We start from the raw sequence: 26,573 nt of genomic DNA, 5'->3' as shown, positions 1-26,573 counted from the left end.
TCCTTAGTGGTAGTCCTAATGTTTATTTTGCCTGCAAAAAGTTTAGATTTGATCGGATCATATTTTGGTATAGCCGATTTACTTAAGGTTCTCAGAGAATAGAAAACACGATTAGGAGAAATTTGATGATTTAGAGTTGTTCAATGGGAAGGATAAAAACTTCAGTCGCTCCAAATATAATGTTGTGTTTAATAGTTTTTTTTTACGCAAAATCTGTTGTTGAATTTTTTTGGTTCTAACAATTCAGGTTTCTTGCGAACACATTCCCTCACATTTTCATTTCATATATCACACCTCAAATCACATTAACTTGATTAGCAACTAACATATCACTACCACGGATACATCATCACATCTTTACTACCATGTACTTCTGCTGTTGTTCTTGTTATCTCCGCACAACAACTTCGCTTTCCATCACTTTTGTTGAGTTTATGCATTATGCGTTTTGCACTTCGCTTGTGCTTGTTTGTTTATCTTGCTTGTACTTACCAACCAATGTTAAATTTATTCTATAGTTACGCGTTGGAAAATTGAAATAATCTATTCTACAGCGGTAAACACCACCATCCGTTGGCTTAACATCGCGTATCTGAAGACGTGAGTCCTTGGGATTATCACCAATGGAGAAGAATAAACGTTGACCCAAATCGCTAGCTATGGCTGAATGGGTGGCCAATTTTACATTTCCGCCGCGTGAGTCCAAACTGAAAGAAAAGCAAGAAGAGAAGAGAGAGCGTTAATGTACAACAACCAAAAAAAGTTTGTAATTATCTTTAAGGTTGCACTCAATGTATGAAATACATAAAGGACAAGGTTGTAAATGAATAGTTACAATTATTATTATGGACTACTTTCTCATTGTAGAGGTCTTTGAGGTCCATATTTATGGCATTGGAAATAAATTGCTGAAAAAACGAACAATGTTTCCCCTATGTGTTCCGTGTAACCATGTTTTACTTTATTATCGCCCTTCTTTCTGTTTTCTTTTTTAATCATTATTACTTACTACTACTAAGCGTACAATTTATTATTTTAAAAGCATAATAATAAAGTGGCTCACAAGGCTCTTAACACAACAACAATAACGACACAGCATAAAAACAAGGAAGAATGAAGTGTGGATTTTAATTTATGGTCGTTAAAAGTATTAACAACTTTAAAACCATAAATATTATTATGCATTTGCTGTTGCTGTTATGTATAAAGTGATAATAGATGATGAAGTGCCACATAAAGAGAGTCCTTGAGAGTAATATGCGATGACTTATTGATTGTTAAGACACATTTTTATTGAGAATATTATTGCATATTTTTATTGTTGTGGCACAATACAAATGAAAGAAGAAAAGCAACGTTTACAATTCAAATGCTGTATAAAGGAATTTTTCCAAAAATCCAATAAGTAGTCAATAAGGAGCTGTTTGCCTCCATTTTATCTACTGTTCATAATAGCAATAAAATAATGAGCTTATTAACTGTTCTAGGTAGCTGGTTTATTTGAGAGCATACTTAAATATGTACGTATGTTTCTCAGTAAGATGCATGTGCAGCAAAAAACAAAAAAAACAAACCTCAAGCGAACATTTGTAATTTTTAATACTTTTTCCCCCGTTAATTACAAAATTACCACAATATAAAACTATTTTATTTTTTCCCCAGAACTTTACAATTATGGTAGATTCAAAGATTTTAACTACATACATAGCAACGTTTTTATTTCTCCCCTATTATTAAATAATGTTTAAAATTTCTCTCTCCATTTGTTCATGTTACAAATTGTTTGTGGGTGTGTGAGCGTGTTTTAATCATTTCAAATACCCTTACTTACCGCCACCTAGTCGCATTTATTTACCACGAATTTGTTCCAAACGGTAAGTGGAAAAAATGATACTAATTATAAATTCAAGTATAATTTAAACAAAAACAGCGAATATTTTTGCCATTAGATGGAAAAACTAACAATGAACTTTTTTTCTAATTGGGGGAAAATCAAGGACTGAATAAAGGGTAAATGAACTAGAACTGAAAAAAAGTATGAAGTTGGAGTGCAAATTTTGTAAAGTGATATTACAAGTGCTCATCCAAAAACTCCCATTACTAAATAAAGGGTTTATATAGTAATTTTGGAACTTGTGATTTGTAGCTAAACACACTACACTCATTGCCACGACTATGAGCATTAATGGTTGTTTACACGCTCTAATTTACATTAACCAACATAGCGCCGAGATTTTCTTTACGAGAAAACTTAAAATTTTATAGGAAAATTATATTTTTAAGACATTCTTAAGCATTTTTAATAAATACATTTTTTCTGTATAACGTACAGTTTTCCTGCAATCGGGCATTGTTTTAAAAACGTCAAAAATTTTGAAGGGTAATATAGGTGTATTCTTACATGTCAATCCCTTGGGTTTTAATTGAGAAAATACTATTACTAAATTCTGTATAACGTATAGTTTTCCTGCAATCGGGCATTGTTTTAAAAATGTCGAAAATTTTGAAGGGTAATATAGGTGTAATCTTACATGCCAATCCCTTGGGTTTTAATTCCCAACAAATCCTTGAGTTTATATGAATGTAACATTTATGATTAAATTTATATGGCATATTTAAATTTTTCAGGAAAAGACGACACTTTAAAAAATTCGATTTTTTGAATTGCTTGAGTTTTAGGACAAATTCGTGAAAATGCATGGGACAAAAGTAGCTTTATAAGCGTGTAATGATAAATAACATGCAATATTACAACAAAATGCAAAAAAGAAAAACACAAAAATATCCGAAAATACCCGAGTTTAAAGTAAATTTTTTCAACCATTTTTGGTGGCGTTTAAACGGCCAGTTGCTCTATGTGGGTTAATAACTTCACATATTCTTCATCATTATACCCTCAGCATTTATGCTAACGAGGGTATATACACTTTCATACGGGCAAAACGTGCCTCATCGAAATAATGGTTTTAGACCCCAAGTATGTTTGTACGATATCCGTTTCAGACAATTTTGAGGATCTAGCAATGTCCGTCTGTCTGGCTTGCTGGTGCGCACGATAACTCTCGAACGGATCAATCGATTCGGTTCAAATTTTGGGTATCGAAATATTTTGTCCAGATTTGATTTAAGTTCGAAGATGGGCCATATAGGCCCACTCCTTCAGGTACCTCCCCCACAAATGTTCAAAACTTGTGCGCACGATAACTCTCGAAGGGAGTAACCGAATTGAACCAAACTTTGCATATGGTACTACCTCTAGGCATACATCAGGTTCGAATATGGATTATATCGGTCCACTCCTTCAGGTACCTCCCACACAAAATTTGAAATAAGTGCAGTTTAGTGACACCTCACGAATCGTTATGAAATTTTTTGTAACAGTATGTTCGTGCGGCCCCCGTTACGTCATTGTCTTTTTTCTAGGGCAAGTCCATAGTTCCCGAGATAATGGCACATAACCTCAAAAAAACGCTGCACTATGTCGCGTCCAAAGTTCAAATAAACAGTGGCCAAATATAAAAGGAGTTGGCGTTGGCAGATGAATTTTGGTATAAATACTTATAGTTCACTGACAATGTCGAGAGCAAAAAATTGGGAAGGTCGGTCCACGTTTTGGGATAGTCCCCATGCAACTGTACTTCTTAATGTTTCGTTATTTTGAATATGTTAGCTAAACTTATCAACCAAATTGGTTGAATTTTGAGATGCGTTGTTTACACTTTACAAAAAACTTTTCCGATAAAAATTATGGACATAGGTCCATAATGAACGGATGAACCGATTTGGTACAAAATTTGGCTTTCGCAATATTTTGTCCAAACTTAGTTTAACTTCGAAGATGACTCCTTGCGGTACTTCCCCCACAAAAGTTCGGAAAATTTATGCGTACGATAACTCTTAACGAGAGTAACCGATTTGGTCCATACTTTGCACATCTTGAAATTGCTACCCAACTTAGATGAGATTCCAATATGGACTCAATCGGTCCATTCCTTCGGGTACCTCCCAGACAAAATTTCGGAAAAGTTTAGTTTAGGACCTGTTCACGAATCGCTTTGCTTTTTGTTGTAGCAACTTGCATTCACGGCCCCCCATATAACGGTATAAGCTTCATCAGGGGCAAGTCCATACTTCCTGAGAAAATAGCCTAAAAGGTACAAAAAAGCCCTATGACACCGTGTGTAGTGGTTGGAGCGCAAGATAACTCTCGAACGGATCTGCCGATTCGGTCCACAATTTGGTCTATGTAATATTTTGTGCAAACTTAGTTTAATTTCGATGATAAACCATATTGGTCCACTCCTTCAGGTACCTCCCCCACAAAAGTTCAAAAATGTTCGGAAAAATTGTTCGTACGGTAACTCTTGAAGGGAAAGGCGGATTTGGTCCATACTTTACACATAAATTTCGGATAAGTTCACTTTAAGACTTGCTTTAGAATAACTTTGTGTTTGTTGAAGCAACTTGCATTCAGAATCCGCAAAAACTTCCGAGGTGTAAGCACCCTCCATTTAAAATTGTTTCAAGGGTGTAAGGAATGCAAAAAATTAGATCAAAATATTGGAAGGTGTGGGCGTGGCGTGCTCCTAAAAACGAGAAATATTTACCAATTTTGGGAAATACGTAATTTTTGCACATTTCTGGAGAAAGAAACAGCTATTTCTCAGAAACTATAACATATATTGTGTTTTTTGGGTTATTTTATTTATCCTCAGATATTAAATTTTAGTGAAATTACATTTAGTGCACTGGAACTTTTAGGAAACAATATGGAACAAAGTTCCGTTCCTGCAGAATGATGCCCAAGAGTGTTAACTTTTGGCCCATATATACTTTTGTACCCGTCCGTTTAACACTTTTTTAAATTTTTTGAAATTACATGGGAAAAAATGTGTGTTTTCCCATACCGTTTCCCATATAAATTATAGCTTTTTCACACAAATGGGCATTTTTTAATATATGAGATTTTATAAGTGTTTTATGAAAACCCAAGGAGCATTTTTTTAATTTTGGAAAAAATTCAAATTTGTTGAAGAACATTTTTGAAAATTTTTGTTGCATTTTTTTAATTTTTTGTATTTTTATGGTTTGTTTATTGGGATTTGACCTTTTTAAAATAGTTAGATCATATGAAAAAAATTCAAAAACACTCATATTTTGATGCAAAACATAAGAAAACACCCAAATTTGTTACTTTGACCTTAATTTCCTCCGCAACCTCTAAACCGAATTTGGTGTTCGAAAGCTGAAAGTGTTATCTGTCGAACAAATGAAGTTACATAGTTTTGACCAGGAAAAAACGATTCTGAACCACTGTGCGATGATGGACTATAAACTGGGTTGCCTCCAAAATTAAAACCCAACACTCACAAAACAGTTTGCGAATACCCTCCTTATTTAGAAACACGTATTCGTAGTATGTGTAACTAGATATATTCCTTGTCCAAAAGCGACGTACTTAACTAACAAATGTATCCAAGTAAATGAGAATTATATCTCATTTTTGCAGAAAGACTTTTGACACAATGACAACCAGAAGAGTAAAATTACGGTCAATTCTGGAAAGATAAATAACTAAATGACATACATCGCAATTAAAAAGCCTTAAGTACAGCTGACCCGATCTTTTTATACCCCCACTATGAACCATAAATCGGTACGGTTATATACACAAACGTACACAGACATTATTTCGTGAAAATGTTTTCATACCTCCGGAAGAAAATCGTAAATTACAACAAATTCGGAGGGTAAATGGGTAAACGAGTCACTTTAAATTTATACCAACATATAAATTTAGTTTTGCGGGAGCCAAGTCCGGTGGTTTTGGAATGATAACGGTTTTGTTTTTGGTCAGAAACTCACGCACAAGCATCGACGTGTGAGCTGCAGGAGTAAAATCTATGATTGGTTTTTCCACAACTCTGTGCGTTTTTGACGAAATTGCTTCGCAAAAACGACGCATAACTTCAAGGTAGTATTCCTTATTGACCGTACGACCTTGTGGCAAGAAATCATGATGCATCATGTCATTGCAGTCGTAAAAAACAATGAGCAAAAGTTTCTTCTTTGATCCATTTTTGGTAGTCCCGCCGTTTCAGGGTCTAATGCATTTGAAATCTATGCGGACTTGCATACGAAGACGATCAACCTCGATGACTTTTTCAAAAATTTACAAAATGTAAGCTTTATGTACTCTTATGACGTATATCGTTCTTATCAGAATCATTGTCAAAAAATACAACAATTCTCAACGAAAAACTTCCTTAATATCCCAGATCTATAATCAAATATTTAATATCTATATCTGACATATATTTCTCATTTTAAAACCTTTTTATCTTAAATATAAAAAACGAAAACAAATGAAACATAAATATTAACAACACCCCGCTCTCTTGAAGTCATAGTTGTAGTGCTGGTGGTTATTGTCCTGCTTTTTGGCGTGCGTGTTTTCAACAATAAATTACAGCAATTTGTATCGTTGCAGCAGCAGCAGTTTGATAAACACTTGAACGTTGTATGACTCCTCCTCCAGTTTAGTTGGTGTTTGGCTTTTTTTTTTGCTACCACATATTCTCTTTGCATTTTTTCCACTGCAATTGACTCGAGTCCTTGTTGCTGCTCTTTTGCAAATTAATGTTTATGTCGTGTTTTTTTCTGATGGCAGCAGCATATTATTAAAACTGCTAATGTTTTCCAAACCAAGCGGCAACAAGAACGCCAAAAACAAAATGAAAATTTACAAACATATATATTTGCAACAAGAGCAACAACAATTATGGGTCTTATCCATTTCATTTAGCGGCAATTGCCAAAATGATTTTCAAAAAAAAATGAAAAAAATACTTTGCAGTATTAAAAAGACCTGAACGCTATGGTGTGTTCGAGATCGTTGATGGGCTTTTGCCATGCAGTGAAAACAGCAACACGAACTGTTTTTTTTTCTTTGCTTTGGCTTTCAAACATGAGAGCAAATATTGGCTGTTAAATGTTTTTAATATTGCATGGCCTAGAATACAGGCAGGCTGGCTGCCACAACTCAGCGGTCTAGAGGCCATAAAGTTATTTTCAAGCACATATCACATAGTACCTTGTGAGTTGGCCCCCACCAACAACAGCAGCTAGCCGCAAAGAGGTGGTAAATTAATTTTCACTATGTTCCAAAGGTTGGCAAAAAATAATATAACTTTTTCTCCACCTCTCCATCTCTCTCTCTCTCTCTCCCTCTCTACCTCTTCAAATCAAGTGTTTAAATTCCAAATAACTACCTTTTTGCTAATAGCCGTTAATTAAATAACGTTGTTTTTCTTTTATTTTTTTTTTCATTTTAACAATTTTAATGAGCCACGTTGCCATATCATTCACCGCATGCTACATGCAACTTTCCGTTACGGAAAGAACACACAAACGTTCGGGGCAGAATGACAACAACATGTTGCCACTTTAGTTGGTAGATATGAGGGGCGACAACAGGTACGTGTTTTGTCGCCATATATCATAAGTCCATAACAGAGGTGAAATAAAAACTTCAACATAAATCGCATTTGGCCATAAATATCACAAAGATAACTGCTGGCGAACGGACGAACGGCAAACAACAAATTGTGTCACTAAACGCTTGTTTCGCTGTGTTAAAAAGAGGAAACAATGAAAAAAACAGTTTTTTTTAAATACAAGTCAGGGACCTTAAATGACAATAAAAAATAGAACCAAATGTGGACAATAAAGAGTGAAGATAACGTTCCAATAAAAAATTTATAAAATTAAAAAAACAGTTGGCCACTCCACTGCACCTTGATTCAGAATCGCCTGCAATTATCTATATAAATAAAAATCAAATGTCGTTCGTTGGTAATGGCATCAGTTAAGAACGGCTGGTCTGATTTGGATAATTCTTTTTTTGAAACGTTCGTCATAACCCAACTTAGTTTTTTATGCAAAGTTTCGGAGTGGGAGGGGTACTTCCGCTATACCCTATTTTTTAAAAATGCTATAGGTATTTAAAATAGTTACGAATGTATCGGTTTGGAAAATAATTTGCGAGACAATTGTGGTTGTGTCTGCGACCTTACCTACTTTTTTAGGACTCAAAGTCTTCACAACGCCCATCTGTTACATCTACAGAACTACTGAATCGATTTTCCTGAAATTTTCAGGGAATGTACGGGGATGGCCTCCGGTGGGAATAGGAAGCATATTTTCTTGAATTTCGAATTGGGTGGGGTACTTCCCTTTGGCGTATTTAAAAAAACCCCATATCTTTATGACTAAAATTAAATGCCGTCATAACCCCACTTAGGTTTCTATGGAAAGAAAATTTTACCGCGTCCACTTTTTCAATCTTCATTTCATATTAAATTTGCAATTTTAAGTTTTGCTGCAAATACTATTGAACCGATTTTCCTAAAATTGTCAGGGATGAATTTCGGAGGGGGCGGAGTACCTCCCCTATGTTATATTTTTCAAAAACGCTATATTTACAAATATTACGCATGTATCGGTTAAAAAATTTACGGATTAATCTACAATGTGGTACTTCTTTGGGACCCGACCACGCCTGTTTTTTAAATGTTATATCTCCAATACTACTGAACCGATTTCCGAAAATGTGCCTTTCTTTTAAACGCTATATGTATAAGCCAAACTTATGATTATATCGGTTTCAGCATACATTTTGGGAGGCAATGGGGTGTGTACCCTAGGTACATATTTTCAATACATTATTTTTCCAAAACTGCTGAACCAAATTTCATGCAATTTTAAGAAAATGTTCAGGAATATGCCGTGGTCCAAAATTTCGGGAGCCTATTGTTTTATAATCGCTATATTTGCTATATTCGCTATATTTACTTCCAGACATATATTAGTTTCGAGTATGGAATATATCTGATCACGACTTCCGGTACCTCCTGCCTCTGATAGTTTTATACACTTTTGAAGTATGTTGTCCTGGTGCCTCTACAACTACTGTACAATTTTTTGGGGACAAGTCCGCTCTTCTTATGACAATGGCCCAAAAGTTCGAAAAAACCCTGCCGGCACTAAGTAAAATGGCTGATGAACTCAAAAACTTACGAATTGAGTATCTAATTTTCCCGAAAATTTGAACATTGTAAATTTTTGAAAGGGATGAAAAACCCTAAGCAAATGTCTAGACCGGATTTATGCTGGCAAAGCTCAAATCTTATCTTGGCACCGCTTTCATCTCTAGTGGACACTGACCTCCCCATGGTGTCACAAGTACCGCTCGTTCATCCATAAGAAGGACAAAAACTTGGGTTGAAAAAACCACCTACTATGGATAAAGAAAGAGAAAAAAGAACAAGAAAAATTCGTTAAGTTCGGTTAGAACGAACTTTTAATACCCTCCGCAATAAAGTATTCTGAACTATTTTTTTATTCTGAACTATTTTAGATGGAGATATTTTATGACCACGAATACCCCAAATGCCTAAATTAGGTCAGAAAATGTACTTAAAAATGTCTTCAATCGGGCGGCATCTATAAATGGGGCCTATGCCAAAGTGTAGACCTACGTAGAAAATTTTTGGTGGAGAAATTTTATGACCACTGGTAATGACAAATGTCAAATTCGGTTAACAAATTTAGCTAAGCACCTCAAAACATATAAAATCGTAAGATAGCGTTACATGGGGGCTATACCCAAACATGTACCTTTGTTGACACCTTTGGCGGAGAAGTTTTGTGACTGCAGGGAACCACAAATGGCAAGTTACAGCTAATTCGGTTATATGCTTTAGCTAAAATCTTCAAAATACCAAATAATCGGTACGCACTCGTCTTAATGTTACGGCAGAGGTGCGAACTAACACAGGACGGAAGCTGTATGTCGAGAAGCTACAAACACAACAGATAGCACAAGCATACTCCGCTCAACTCACCCACATGCCGGAAGGCTGCACTACTTGCCCCGGTGTGTGTACACTAAGGTGTAATGGTAATACTAAAACAGGTGGTGGTGCCGGTAGTCGAGTATCTCACTGAAGTTCTCAACCTGCTGTTAGCCGCCCACATCGTTCTCGAAGTCTGGAAAATGGGCAGGGTGGTTCGGCTACTGAAGTCAGGCAAGGATGCCAGCAAAGGTGAATCGTACAGGCAGATTTCGCTTTTGTCGCCCGTAGCAAAGACCCTTAAGGCTTTAGTCCTCCCTAGCGTCAGAATCAGTTATCCAGTTGCCGATCATCACCATGGGTTCCGTAAACAGCACAGCACGACAGCAGCGCTGTTCGGCATCTCTACATATATTAGTCGTTCCCGAAGTCTGGAAAATTGGCAGGGTGGTCCCGCTACTGAAGCCAGGCAAGAAGGCCAGCAGAGATAAATCAAACAGACCGATTTCGTTTTTGTCGCCCGTAGCAAAAACCATTCAGGCTTTGGTCCTCCCCAGCGTCAGAATCAGCTATCCAGTTGCCAATCATCAGCATGGGTTCCGTAAACAGCACAGCACGACAGCAGCACACGCCGTATGATAGAACGCTTGATTTAAAAAATGGCTTTAATACTGTCAAGCACACAGCGCTGTTTTAGGACATTGTGCAGGCAACCCTCCGGCCAAGTTTGAAACGTTGGATAACACTGTGACACAAAATGGAACTCAAAGTCTGGGGGGTGGGTATACTAAGAACCCAAAAGGACATTTTCGCCATAGGTCAAGTTTCTGAGATATCGCGCGATGAAGTTTTTGATTTTTTCCCTATAATACTTGGAAAATAGCTCCATATCTCTGTTTAGCGTTGTTGTAGCATCGTTTTGAGGTGACATGTCTTCAGTCAAATCGAAGTTTGACCTATGGCAAAACTGTCCTTCCGGGTTCATCATGTTATCTTCATCTAAATTCATAGCCAAAAAGAATTTTCACCCCCCAGCCTTTGATCTCCATATTTGCGCGTACAGACATGTCACCTCAAAACGATGCTACAACAACGCGAAACAGAGATGTGGAGCTATTTTCCCTAGTATTATAAGGAAAAATCAAAAATTTAATCGCGCGATATCTCAGAAACTTGACCTATGGCGAAAATTTCCTTTTGGGATCTTAGTATACTCATCAAGGGCTTCCATCTCCAAATGAAATTTTCCACCCCCAAAAATGCTGCTGCACAGTGTAATCAATATAATATGTGTGGACGGCAGTCGTTCGTGGAATTCAGGAACAATAAGTCTAAGCACGTTGAGTGAAACAGGGAGTTCTGATATCTCCGGAACTGTTTATCCTCTACCTCTCCTGTATCCCACTTGCTCCATACGGCATTGTGATCGTAAAGTATGCGGATGATTGTACGATCATGGCGTCAGGTAACTTCCCTGATGTTCTGAAAGGCTAAACTGGTATTTCATTGATCCGGCACTAAATCTACGGCCACACTGTTCACCACATGTATGGCACAGGTGAGTACAGAGTTGAATGTCATGGTCGATGTTTGCAGAACTCCCACCACAAACAACCATAAAATTATAGGAGTCACATTCGACTGTATGATCATAACGTCCGCGCATACCACAACTATCTGCGACAAGCTGAGATACAGGAACAAGGTGCTCAGGTCTCTGGCCAGCAGCACTTGGGGTGCAGATAAAGAACCACAAATAACGCAATAGGTCGTTGTCAGTTTGGTCTGTGAATTTTAGTGCAACGCAATGGGAAACTATTCAATCTGGCCACAACGCAGCCCTGAGAACTGCAACAGGATGTCTTCAGTGGACCATTTACATGAGGAGAAAAATATTCTTCCAGAACAACAACACAATGGCATGCTCTCGTTGCAGTACTTGCTCGGATGTTACCGCGAAAGTCATCCTAATCACCATATGGTAGATAGGACCCCTCCCCCCAGCCAGGCATGTCAGGGTGGATCTTCATAATCTAGAAAGAGAGGTCTAACGTTACAAGAAAGAATGCCTAGATCAACTAGCCTATCAAACAGGTTTGAATAGCATTCTAACAGATGTAGTCACAGATGCCATAAAGAACTATCGGAAAACATCGCCCAGGTTATCGCAGCAATCTGCACAGCATGCGGCCTAGACCCGCACGATATACTGCACCTTTTTAACTGTCCTGTAGTACCTACTCATTTAACTTCAGTAGATCTGTGGTTACATCCTATTAAAACAGTCACATTCCTAGAACTGGAGATAAACCCATAGACAGATTAAGCAGAACAAAGAGTATGCAAACATATACATAAATACTGTTACAACTACAGCAACTGGTCCCGATAGTGTGGAAGCGCAGTGGCAATAGCCCACTCTCTTCATACTGCCACAAAGTCTATACTTAGGTACCAAAAAACCACCACCTAAAAGTCGAAGATACTACGAGGAGTGTCGTAAGGCTACTGAAGAGAAGAACGAGGCATACAGAGCAAATCGGCAGTCAGTAGCAACACTTAGCGCCAAGGATAAATATCTGGAGAAGAAGCGGAATAAACGTGAGCATGAGAGACTCGAGATGTTCAGGAGTCAGAATGAAGTTCGATAATTTTATCAGAGTGTAAAACACCAGACTGAAGGGTTGAGTGAAGGCACATTCTTCTGCAAAGCAGATGATGGTAACCTGGTAAGTAATACAGAGAGCGTAGTAAGGATCACTTCATCGATAGGATAAATATCTGGAGAAGAAGCGGAATAAACGTGAGCATGAGAGACTCGAGATGTTCAGGAGTCAGAATGAAGTTCGAAAATTTTATCAGAGTGTAAAACACCAGACTGAAGGGTTCAGCGAAGACACATTCTCCTGCAAAGCAGATGATGGTAACCTGGTAAGTAATACAGATAGCGTACTAAGGATCATTTCATCGAGCTTTTGTTATCAAGTATGGGCGGCAATGAAGATAGCCCAGAACCAACCCCAAACAACAGCATTTAGTGTTTACCACCTAGCCGTCTTTCAAAGTCCAATAAAAACAACGGTGTTTCAAGCTATGCATTCCTACAAAATTAATACGTTTTCAAATGGCCGACTACATCAAATTTTCGTTTTGAGCAGTAACATGAAATTTTGAATCCCTATGCAGAGCGCATAAGTTCGCTTAGCACTTAAGGAAACTTCATTTTAAAAATATTACTAACAAGAATAGGAAGCTTCGTTTTACTCATATATTCCCACCATTTTTCCAAACAATTAGCAACACCAATTTCATGCAATATTCATAACGATGGAGTAAAAAACTGTTGCACCACCACCAAAAAATAAACTAATAAATTTGTAATAACCTAACAGCAAAAGGATATCATAGAAAATTTAACAGTTATGACGATAAAGACAGATTAGATTACTGACTTGGCTCTGTCTGGCCAACAACTCTTTGATTATAACGACAGCCACGACAATTGCCTTAAGCCACAAAATGTAATAAATTCAAGATAAACACGAAAGTTAACCATGTAAGAAATCTCACCCCCTCGCACACAAACCGAAAGAAGTGCGCACAACAATAACCAAAGAAAGGCAGTCAATAAAGTCAGCAGGACCATCATTGCTTTATCCTTTGAAAACGAAAAAGAAACTTGAACAAACGACGGGCAACACACTTGGACTTTCTAAAAATAACCACAAACCGAGTTAATCCGCAAAAGAGTCCTCAAAACAAATTGTCAACATGGACACGACGAAAATGTGGCCATTGTCGAAAATGTGGAATTCACAGCGAGTAATCCGTAAAACAACATGAGGTAAAAATGAAAGCAGAGAAGAGAATTGCAACAAGCTAGCTAAAGACCTTCTCGTTGTTGTCGTCGTCTTACACACCCAATTATTGCAAAAGTTTGTAAGTGAAAGAAAGCTTAGAAAACTCTTTGCGAGGGGGAAAGAGTTGCTGTTGGGGTCCATGTCTATCGACAATGTGCAGCTGATATTTCAAGTAAATACCTGCTGTGTTTTCTTCGTCTTCATCACCGTACAGTGTCAGGTGTGTAAAATAAATGTAAAGGATTAGCTATTGAAATTAGAGTCGTTAAATCTTGAAGAGTATTTAGGGGGAGAACATCAATAAGAATATATGATTAAATGGTGTCTGGCGAAAGATACTTAGAATTCCTATGGGGTTCAATTGTATGAGAAATGTGTATTTAAGGCAAAAGAATATTTCTTTGGAAAATATATTAGTCAAAAGAAATAAGAAAGACATGTTAATAAGGTAATTTGACTGCGTTGCCAGATTTTATGCGGTGAAAATGGATCTGTACTTAAGCTAATAAGCTGCTAAACAAAAGTAGAATACGTATCAATTCTGTCTTCCCAATATGAACAAGAAAGCTACTATATAAGCTTCTAAAACCAATTCTTGAAACACTTTGTCCACTCCCGTTGAGACACCTCCAAAACGTGGCTTTTGAACGCTACAACAGAATGTTCTGACGATTGCTGTTTTGTTGCGGGCTCATATGAATAGAATCATGAGTCTTCGGCTGCGACGATCTTATAAAGATAGTTTTAAGCACCGCGATCGTATTTTTGTCGAAACTATGACACCGAAAAGTAATGACACCGTGGTGTATGTTGGCGGAAAAAGAACGACTTCGGTCCTAAAAAAATTATTCCAACCCTTGTAACTAACTCCCTGCAGTAGTAAGCTCCCCACGAACTCATTATTTCAGATAACTCCTACATAAAAGATCAACACTTAATACAGTATAAGGCGACTCTTCAGATCGTGTTGAAATGTAGTCCGCGGTAGTCTGCGTGGGCCTCGAAACATCCTTATATTTAGGGCTACTCTTAATGCCAGCTTTTACAGCAGGCAGTACTTATGGTCTCAGTTATAAAGCTATAATTTTACTCTCAGTACTTGTCTCGATTACGGCCCGAAAGTTCAAAAACGCCTGTTCAAGTGGTGTTCTTGTTATATATAAATGATTTTGGATTTTTATTGTAGACTGTGTTGATCGGATCTGTCAGGTGGATAACTTAGCACTACCTAATTATACCCTACACCACTATGTGGTAAGGGGTATTATGTGTTAGTGCATTTGTATGTAACATATAAAAGGAAGCGAGATAGACCCATAGTTCCTTCTAGGGATATACATAGAATCACTTTCTGAGTCGATTTATGCATGTCCGTCCGTCCGTCCGTCCGTTCGCAACATACAGGTCGCATTTGTTGACCGATTTCGCTGAAAATTGGGGAATACCATTTTTTTAGCCGTCGGAAGATCAAGTTCGAAGATGGGATATATCGGTCCAAGTTTTGGTATAGCCCCCATATAACGGTACCTCCCGATTTAAGGTATTTTAAGGATCTTAGCCGCATTTGTTGCCCAAACCAGCTGAAATTTTACATTTGAGGTTCCCAATGGCCGCGAAATTGCTTCACTAAAAATTGTCAAGATAGGTCCACGGTTCGGTATAGTCCCCATATAACGATACCTCCCGATTTAAGGTATTTTATGGATCTTAGCCACATTTTTTGCCCAAACTAGCTGAAATTTTACATTTGAGGTTCTCAATGGCCGCGAAATTGCTCCACTAAAAATTGTCAAGATAGGTCCTCAGTTCGGTATAGTCCCCATATAACGATACCTCCCGATTTAAGGTATTTTAGGGATCTTAGCCACATTTTTTGCTTGAACTAGCTGAAATTTTACATATGTGGTTCCCAGTGGCCACGAAATTTCGCCACTTAAATTGAGCCAAATTATATCGAAATCGGTTCAGATTTGGATATAGCTCTCATATATATGTTCGCCCGATTTCACGTATTTGCTGCACCAAACACGCTATATACGTCCGATTTTGATGAAATTTGAAATGTTTGACTGAATTCGGTCTAGAAATAAGTGTGCCAAATTATATCGAAATCGGTCCCGATTTGGATATAGCTCCCATATATATTTTCGGCCGATTTCACGTATTTTCTGCACCAAACACGCTATATACGTCCGATTTCGATGAAATTTTGAATGTGTGACCGAATTCAGTCTAGAAATAAATGTGCCAAATTATATCGAAATCGGTTCAGATTTGGATATAGCACCCATATATATTTTCGGCCGATTTCGTGTATTTTCAGCTCCAAACACGATATATAAGTCCGATTTCAATGATATTTGGAATGTGTGACTGAACTCGGTCTGGAAATAAACGTGCCAAATTATATCAAAATCGGTTAAGATCTGGATATAGCTCCGATTTATATTTTACATATTCACAGTGGTGTAGGGTATTATATAGTCGGCCCCGCTTGACTTTGATCCTTTCCTTACTGGTTTTTATTTGAGTCTTTGATAAGATTCGGTCCACTCTTTGGGGTACTTCCTACGGAAAATTTCAAATTTTATCGTAAAAGTACAGTTCAAAACCAGCTCTCGGCTCGTTTTGAAAAATTTACACCAATTTTCACCGGGGCCTCTATTACGACGATATACTTTTTTCGGGGGCACATCCATACTTCCTGAAATAACTAAGCTAAAAAGAGCGTAAACTTTGGCCGGGTTGAACTTTTTATACCCTCCACCAAAAAATATTAGTTTGTTCTTTCCCACTCCACAATTTTAGGTGGTCAGAAAATGTATCAAAAAACTTCTTCAACAGGTCGGACTTTATATGGGCGCTATATCAAAGTGTGGACCTTTGTTGGCAATTTTGGTGAAGATGCTTTGTGACCAATCGGAACCTCATATGTTAAATTACAGGAATTTCGGTCTAAACAGCTAGTTAAATCCTTAAAATACCGAAAATCGGGAGGTGTCGCTAAATGGGTACTGTACCAAAACATGGACTTAAATTGGAAATATTTTATGGAGTCGTTTTGTGTCCACTGGGAACCCCAAATTCCAATATATCAGTACTTCCATCAAAAAATAGTAGCTAAACTCATGAAAATATTGAAAATCGGGAGGAACCGTTCTATGGGGGCTACACAAAAAAAGTCTTCCAATGTGGACAATTTTCGTGAAGATGTTTTGTGACGACTGTTAAGCTTAAATTTTAAATTGTAGGTAGTTTGGTCAAAAACTGTAGACAAAATCCTCGATGTACCGAAAATCGGAAGACCTATGTTGACAATTTTTAATAGAAATGTTTTGTGACCACTGGGAATCTCAAATCTTAAATTACAGGTAGTTCGGTAGATCAAATGAAGCGAAAAAATTTTGACATTGGTCCATTTTTTTTTTTGTAAATCCCCCATTTAACCTGCCCACTTCACGTATTTTAAAGCGTATATTTTAGCATTAAGAACAATGGACAGGAAAAATCGGCACCAAAAGCTGTACTGCTGGTGTTCTCTATGGACAGAAAATACAACAATCGAATTTATTAGCAAGGGTCCACATTCCATATTCATTGGCAACGTCCCCTATTGTCTAGATGAAACCCCCAAAATGTTCTAATAAATTTATACTTTCGGAAAACCCCTAAATAAAAGTCTAAATTTCGAGCCGAAGGTCTGATTCATACAGTAACTGTGATTATGACCACAAATGTTGATGAGTATAAAGGGGAATAGATCATGAATGTCCCCTTTGCCTTAAAAAAAATTATGGAATAATCCACAAACCCTTGATTGAAGATCAATATATTTTGTAGTCGCCAGGAATATAAGATTTGGATTCTCTATGTCACAGGATGGCGGTATAACTTCTGTTGGCAAAGCCGATTGATACTTTTTTACTTGTTTAAAACAGGGATGTGTTTCTAGGACATTTAGGTCTACCAATCCTCTTATTTGTTTTTGTTTTTTACAGTCCTTTCATAACCTTGTTTGGTCATCTCAACAAGATTAGAATTCCTTTCGTCCTCTTCCGCCATTTAAAAAATCAAAGATACAAATAATTTTAAGTCTTCCCTCAAAAATAAAGTAGGAGTTATTTTATTATTGTAGACCCACTCCTAAACCTTGCGAAAAATCCATATTATTCTAATAAGATGCTTCCAAAATCTAGCAAGCGTACAGTTTATTGTATATCATGGTATAAAGATCATTTCAAAGCAATGTTATTATCCTCAATTTCGTTTTGCAAGCACTGTGCAGTTTTCACAAACATTGCCGACATGTACACGTTCGGACGGGACAACAGGATGATTCTTAAGTGGATGTTTAAAAACCACGTAAATATAGTTTGCCATTCTCAAAAAGGAGAGAGAAAAAAACAGAAAAAGGGAACAGGACATGAGTATAAAGGGATTTAGTGTAAAAGGACTAAAGCAAAATTTTAACCACATTTAAAAGTGTGAGTGCATGCTTCTTGTTTGTTCGCTTGTACGTGTTGTGCATATTATGTTCGTCTCATAGCCAATGACCAGGATTTCACAGAAGTTTTAAACAAGCGTTGGGAATTGCTTGGCAACATGGATGGCAAGTGAAAAATCAATTTCCTTTTAAAATTTATTACATTTACGATTATGAAGGCGCATTAACAATAAAATAGCCAAGCATGGCCCAAAGGTAAAATGTTAAAAAGAAACCGAAGATAAGGAGAACAAAAACCAAAGCCGAGGTATCCTTGTCTATTGCAGTAATAACGAATCGAATTTGAAGTATATTGGTGAACCGTTGCCTGTTAACAAGCGTTTTTTCTCTCTCTCTAGCTTTCTATTGAAACATGCCCTTGTCACACAACTTACCTGTAGAGTGGAATTCCTGTTGTATCTTTGAACCAGAGCAATAGTTTTACAGAATCTTGTCCTGGTGGTGTCAGATCGCATGGTAAATCGACACTTTTGCCCACTGCTGCCCAGACCAGACGTGCAGGAACTGCAAAGGAAAGAAAAGTAATAATAATAATATGAAATAACATTGATAATAAATCGATAAACAGGAATTAAAGTTATGACAGAGGGGAATGTGAAAGAATTGAGTGCTTAACATTGTAGAAAACAACGGATATTAGTTTCATTTCCCATTACTGATTATGACTAGGTGCTGGTGGTGGTGGTCTCTTCCCTGCCGAAGTTGATATGCACTTATAAACAAGGATTTTATTGATGTTGTTCCGCTATGCTATGCCATGGCTATGACCTATACCATCCGGCTTGTTCATGATGGCCTCTGTGCCATAGTAAGTTTTAAATTCAATAAAACAAGAACAAATTTAATAATCATAACCACCAAAGTAATGTTAACGTCTATTGGGCTTCCTTTTTCTCGATTTCGTTTTATTAAATTTCAGAAAAAACTTGGAAAACAAAACATCATGGACAGCCTTGGCAACAATTATCAACATGAATTGTTTGATAAATAAAGGGCCTTCAGAAGGCCTTGTTAGGTTTCTAAAAAGATGTAAAGATATGTTTGTCCATCATCTAGAGACGACCGCTTGATCTTCCAAGAGAGGGCATCTTAGTCTTCTCAGAGAAGAACACTTGACCTTCTTGGAAAAGAACACTTGGTTTTTTAAGAGAAATTCACTTGGTCTTCCTCTTTGAGAAGGTCACATGGTATTCTAAGGGAAAATCACTAGGTCTTCTTGTATGGAAAGAACACCTGGTGTTTTTATAGAATATCATGTACACTTACAAGACTACTTGGTCTTTTACCAGAAGACCACTTGGTCTTCTATGAGAAGACAACATGGTCTTCTATGAAAACACCTCTAGATCTTCTATGAGAAGACAACTTTGTATTCTATGAGAAGATCTCTTGGTCTTCTATGAGAAGACAACTTTGTATTCTATGAGAAGATCTCTTGGTCTTCTATGAGAAGATCACTTGGTCTTCTATGAGAAGATCACTTTGTCTTCTATGAGAAGACCACTTGGTCTTCAATGAGAAGACCACTTGGTCTTCAATGAGAAGACCACTTGGTCTTCTATGAGAAGACCACTTGGTCTTTTATAAGAAGACCACTTGGTCTTTTATAAGAAGACCACTTGGTCTTTTATAAGAAGACCACTTTGTCTTCTATGAGAAGACCACTTGGTCTTCAATGAGAAGACCACTTGGTCTTCTATGAGATGACCACTTGGTCTTCTATGAGAAGACCACTTGGTCTTCAATGAGAAGACCACTTGGTCTTCAATGAGAAGACCACTTGGTCTTCTATGAGAAGACCACTTGGTCTTCTGTGAGAAGACCACTTGGTCTTCTATGAGAAGACCACTTGGTCTTCTATGAGAAGACCACTTGGTCTTCTATGAGAAGACCACTTGGTCTTCTATGAGAAGACCACTTGGTCTTCTATAAGAAGACCACTTTGTTTTGTAAGAGAAGACCACTTGGTCTTCTATGAGAAGACCACTTTGTTTTGTAAGAGGAGACCACGTATTCTTCTATGAGAAGACCACTTGGTCTTCTATGAAAATACCACATTGTTTTCTAAGCGAAGACCACTTTGTCTTCTATGAGAAGTGATCTTCTTCCATGAGAAGACCACTTGGTATTCTCTGAGAAGACTACTTGGTCTTCTATGAGAAGACCACGTGGTCTTGTATTGCAAGACCACTTGATCTTCTATGAGAAGTGATCATCTTCCATGAGAACCACTTGGTATTCTCTGAGAAGACCACTTGGTCTTCTATGAGACGACCACTTGGTCTTCTATGAGAAGACCACGTGGTCTTCTATGAGAACACCACTTGGTCTATTATGAGAACACCACTTGGTCTTCTATGAAAAGACCACTTGGTCTTGTATTGAAAAACCACTTTATCTTCTATGAGAAGTGATCTTCTTCCATGAGAAGACCACTTGGTCTTCCATGAGAAGACCACTTGGTCTTCTATGAGAAGACCACGTGGTCTTCTATGAGAAGACCACTTGGTTTTCTATGGGAAGAAAACTTGGTCTTCTATGAGAAGATCACTTGGTCTTCTATGAGAAGACCACTTGGTCTTCAATGAGAAGACCACTTGGTCTTCAATGAGAAGACCACTTGGTCTTCTATGAGAAGACCACTTGGTCTTCTATGAGAAGGCCACTTGGTCTTCTATGAGAGGACCACTTGGTCTTCTATGAGAGGACCACTTGGTCTTCTATGAGAAGAACACTTGGTCTTCTATGAGAAGACCACTTGGTCTTCAATGAGAAGACCACTTGGTCTTCAATGAGAAGACCACTTGGTCTTCTTTGAGAAGACCACTTGGTCTTCTTTGAGAAGACCACTTGGTCTTCAATGAGAAGACAACTTTGTCTTCTATGAGAAGACAACTTTGTCTTCTATGAGAAGATCTCTTGGTCTTCTATGAGAAGAGAAGTTGGTCTTCTATGAGAAGATCACTTGGTCTTCTATGAGAAGATCACTTGGTCTTCAATGAGAAGACCACTTGGTCTTCTATGAGAAGACCACTTGGTCTTCTATGAGAAGGCCACTTTTACTTCTATGAGAGGACCACTTGGTCTTCTACGAGAGGACCACTTGGTCTTCTATGAGAAGACCACTTGGTCTTCTATGAGAAGACCACTTGGTCTTCTATGAGAAGACCACTTGGTCTTCTATGAGAAGACCACTTGGTATTCCATGAGAATACCACTTGGACTTCTATGTGAAGACCACTTGGTCTTCTATGAGAAAACCACTTGGTCTTCTGTGAGAAGACCACATGGTCTTCTGTGAGAAGACCACATGGTCTTCTGTGAGAAGACCACACGGTCTTCTGTGAGAAGACCACATGGTCTACTATGACAAGACCACTTGGTCTTCTATGAGAAGACCACTTGGTCTTCTATGAGAAGACCACTTGGTCTTCTATGAGAAGACCACTTGTTCTTCTATGAGAAAACCACTTGGTCTTCTATGAGAAAACCACTTGGTCTTCTATGAGAAAACCACGTGGTCTTCTATGAGAAGACCACTTGGTCTTCTATTAGAAGACCACTTGATCTTCTATGAGAAGACTACTTGGTCTTCTATTAGAAGACCACTTGATCTTCTATGAGAAGACTACTTGGTCTTCTATGAGAAGACCACTTGGTGTTTTATGTGAAGACCACTTTGTGTTTTATGAGAAAACCACTTGCGCTTCTATAAGACGACCACTTGGTCTTCTATTAAAAGACCTCTTGGTCTTCTATGAGACGACCACTTGATATTCTATGAACAGACCACTTGGTCTTCTATGAGAAGACCACATGGCCTTCTATGAGAAGACCACATGGCTTTCTATGAGAAGACCACATGGCCTTCTATGAGAAGACTACATGGCCTTCTATGAGAAGACTACATGGCCTTCTCTGAGAAGACCACTTGGTCTTCTATAAAACGACCACTGGATATTTTATGGGAAGACCACTTGGTCTTTTATAAGAAGGCATCTTGGTCTTCTATGAGAAGACCGCTTGGTCTTCTATGAGAAGACCACTTGATATCCTATGAGAAGACCACTTGGTCTTCTATGAGAAGACCACTTGGTGTTCTATGAGAAGACCGCTTGGTCTTCTATGAGAAGACCACTTGGTCGTTTATGAGAAGACCACTTGGCCTTCTATGAGAACACCTCTTGCTCTTCTATGAGAAAACCACTTGGTATTCTATGAGAAGAACACTTGGACTTCTATTAGAATACCACTTGGCCTTCTATGAGAAGACCACTTGGTCTTCTATGAGAAGACCACTTGGTGTTCTATGAGAAGACCGCTTGGTCTTCTATGAGAAGACCACTTGGTCGTTTATGAGAAGACCACTTGGTCTTCTATGAGAACACCTCTTGCTCTTCTATGAGAAAACCACTTGGTATTCTATGAGAAGAACACTTGGACTTCTATTAGAATACCACTTGGCCTTCTATGAGAAGACCACTTGGTCTTCTATGAGAAGACCACTTGGTGTTCTATGAGAAGACCGCTTGGTCTTCTATGAGAAGACCACTTGGTCGTTTATGAGAAGACCACTTGGTCTTCTATGAGAAGACCACTTGGTCGTTTATGAGAAAACCACTTGGTCTTCTATGAGAACACCTCTTGCTCTTCTATGAGAAAACCACTTGGTATTCTATAAGAAGAACACTTGGACTTCTATGAGAAGACCACTTGTTCTTCTATGAGAAGACCTTGTGGCCTTCTATGAGAAGACCTTGTGGCCTTCTATGAGAAGACTTTGTGGCCTTCTATGAGAAGACCTCTGGTCTTCTATTAGAAAACCACTTGGCCTTCTATGAGAAGACCACTTGGTCTTCTATGAGAAGACCACTTGGTGTTCTATGAGAAGACCGCTTGGTCTTCTATGAGAAGACCACTTGGTCGTTTATGAGAAGACCACTTGGTCTTCTATGAGAAAACCACTTGGTCTTCTATGAGAAAACCTCTTGCTCATCTATGAGAAAACCACTTGGTATTCTATGAGAAGAACACTTGGACTTCTATGAGAAGACCACTTGTTCTTCTATGAGAAGACCAATTGTTCTTCTATGAGAAGACCAATTGTTCTTCTATGAGAAGACCAATTGTTCTTCTATGAGAAGACTTTGTGGCCTTCTATGAGAAGACCTTGTGGCCTTCTATGAGAAGACTTTGTGGCCTTCTATGAGAAGACCTCTGGTCTTCTATGAGAAGACCATTTCACCACTTGTTCTTCTATGAGAAGACCAGTTGGTCTTCTATGAGAAGACCACTTGGTTTTCTATGAGAAGAGCACTTATTTTTCTTTGAGAAGACCACTTCGTCTTCTATTAGAAGACCACTTGGTCTTGTATTAGAAGACCACTTGGTCTTGTATTAGAAGACCACTTGCTCTTCTATGAGAAAAATTATTAAGAGAAGGTCACGGATAGAAGACCTGTTGATTTTTTTAACAGATGCTCTTCTGGCCTTCTTTTAATATCGTTCACACATCTGAAAGTTTATTTTTTAACAAAGGCCTTCCAATATGAGTTCACTTTGTATCCTACTCCTGGCTACTCGCTTCACATCTAAGCAACGGTTGGAGACGCCTGTGTTTTATTTGATTTCTATAAAAGCAAGTACCACAATTTCCTTTATTGCTAGCAGGGGATGGTATTACTTTGGCCGTTGGCGTGATTGCTCGACATCGATGAGCACCACTGGTGGGTTGGTAAACGGAAGAAGTGACTGTTGCGCTTTTTTCCAGTTCTCATGAAACATCCGTTGCTGTTTTGTGGTGTTCTTAGTTAAAGCTTCTATACAAATAAATGGTGGATGGCTGACCAATCCAAAGGCACACACACGCGCAGCCACACACATGCATACATACTGCAAACAAAGGCCACCCATACTTATTGATTTTTTTTTCTTTATAAGCCTGCAGTCACACACACACAAAGAAGCGAGCTTGACATACTCTCTCTTCCACACAGTTTCCGTTTCCTTCCGCCTTTCCATCAATTCTATTTGTTTAATAACTTTTTGATAAATAATACAACTTGTGTATTTGTTTTTATGTTTTTGTGTGTGCGTTATTGTTGCTATTTCAATTGTTCACATGCTGCGCACCCACACTTTCGCCTATTGCGACCTATTATTTAATTTATAAAATTGCAATTGTATTTAATTTTTGTTCATTTATTTTATGTTTTTGCCGTTTTTTTGTTTTTGTGGAAATTTTCTATTTAATTTAATGTACAAATGCCATACTTCAACATTAATCATCATCATCGACGACGATGACGACATGACATCTGTTATTCGAATTGAAATATTAATGACCAAGGATGTCATTGAACTTTTTCTGTTTGCGTTTGATTGAAATATGACAAATGGCTTATAATTGCAATATGCCCAGGGTTAAGCAACTTCTTGAGAAAATCAAGGATATGTCGTTGTGATTTGATTTGCCAGGATTTTCTTGTGAAAGAGATTTAATTAATTTTTTCGGATTTAATTTGGATTTGGGTTTCACTGGAATTAGGTAAAATTGCTTTGATATTCATTGAAACCTTGAAAAATATAGGAATGGATTTATGTTGTTTTGTTGAGAGGCCGCATTTGATTATATTTTAAGATGAAATTGTAACTAATACTAGGTATTGAAAGTTCCGTGAAAATGGCATGTAATTAATTAATAAAATGCATTTTCAATGAACTCTAAGAATAATTTGGTTTTGTATATTTTTGATATTCTTTGTAAGCCTTTCCGAAGAAGTAAACGCCAGCATACAAATCGCCTTAGAAGTTACACATAATGAAGGTTGTATGGCACGTAACAGATAGATTCATAACTTCAAATATTTTGTCAAATCCTTAATTATAGGTCAGGGGTTAGTAATCCACCCTTGGCTGTTGCATTGTCTAAAGTTTTGTTAAACATGACAAATGGCACACAAACGATACCACGTAGTGATCACTTCGTTAAAGATATTCGTTATTGGCCTGTCTAAATTCCGGTGTATTTTAGCTAAGTACAGTTTTTCAAAATTGGCTAATGATTTGATAAATGAAATCCAGCATGTTATACATACCCCAAGGAAGACCTTATCCCTATTAGACTTATATAGAAGGAAGTCACATCTCTATGAACGACTCCAAAGGGAATGCAATTCCAAGAGCATTTAGGTCTTTTATCAAAAACAAAAAAAAACAGTAAGGCGACACTGTCTATATACATATAACAAATTTATCTACAACTTCCTAACCTCCTTTTATGACGTGAGAAAACCCATATTCTACCTAAAGTAGTGCACTCTGTTAGGAAGTTTAAAATCTACACATGAGAACTTAAAGGTCTCCTACCTATAGTACATCCCCCTTTAAAATGTATCCTATTTGTAGAATGTTGATTTGTTTCAGAGGTTTTCTGTATACATACAGAAGATCGATTAAGGTGGTCTTCGTATTATATAAGACTACATTCGAAGATTTTCAATCTACAGGAAAATCCTTGAGGAAATCTACTATCAATAGAAGAACTCATTGGGTAAGTTTATATTTATAGAAGACACCTCTAAGAGACCCCTCCAATTTTTCGGAGGTCTTCCATCTATAGAAGACCCCTTTTTGACGTCATATATAAATTGAAGATCCGTTTTGGAGGTCCTAATTCTATGCAAGATGCGTTTCACAGGTCTTAAATTTAATATAAACCCCCTTCAGAGGTCTCGTATCAATAACAGTCCCCTTTCAAAGGTCTTCGATCTACAGAAGACCCTTTTCAACCTTTTCTTAAGTTTTCGGTCTATAGAATATTTCATTCTATACGATGTCTCCTTTTCGGAAGCCTCTTAACTGAAGAAGAGCCCAAGCGGAGGACTTCAGCCTATAACAGACATTTTTCGGTGATCGACCATTTATACAAAGGAATATCCCTTTCTGAGGCCTCCTATCGGAAGTCTTCCATCTATTGAAGAGATTTTCGGACATACTCTATCTATAGAAGACCCTATTCCGAAATCGTGAATCTATATTTAAGATTTTTTGAAAGATCCCTTTTGAAAGTTTTCTATAATAGGAAGTCCCTTTTAGAGGACTTCTATTTGGGTAAGACCCCTTTGGAGATCTTCTATATAGAAAGCTCTTCCATTTATAGAAAAAGGTTTTTGGATGCCTTACAAGACCTCTTTATGAGGTCTTTTTCTCATTTTCGGACTTTTTCTGTGCAGAAGTTCCCAATCTAAGATCTTCCATCAATGTAAGAGCCCTATCAGAGGTCTTCAATCTATAGAAACACTCCTTTCGGAGGTCTACGATCTATAGAAGAACCAGTATCGAGGTCTTCAATCT

At 37.7% G+C, this 26,573-nt stretch overlaps 1 protein-coding gene across 10 annotated transcripts in view; it reads right to left on the bottom strand.

Annotated features, from left to right (window-relative positions):
• side (motor axon guidance molcule sidestep) overlaps positions 1-26,573 on the bottom strand; it is a 704,399-nt gene that overhangs the window by 234,018 nt on the left and 443,808 nt on the right. For all 10 annotated transcript variants that reach the window (XM_073961267.1, XM_073961269.1, XM_073961268.1 and 7 more), the window contains exons 4-5: positions 18,593-18,722; positions 493-707 (exon numbers count right to left, since the gene is read on the bottom strand). In XM_073961267.1, the coding sequence (XP_073817368.1) occupies positions 493-707; positions 18,593-18,722 (345 nt within the window). The remainder of the gene's footprint in view (positions 1-492; positions 708-18,592; positions 18,723-26,573) is intronic.

The sequence above is a fragment of the Musca autumnalis genome, unplaced genomic scaffold (genome assembly GCF_047663935.1).
Source record: "Musca autumnalis isolate F117 unplaced genomic scaffold, ASM4766393v1 scaffold_1, whole genome shotgun sequence".
Classification (NCBI taxonomy): Eukaryota; Metazoa; Arthropoda; class Insecta; order Diptera; family Muscidae; genus Musca; species Musca autumnalis.
This window is presented reverse-complemented; position numbering and strand designations above follow the sequence as displayed.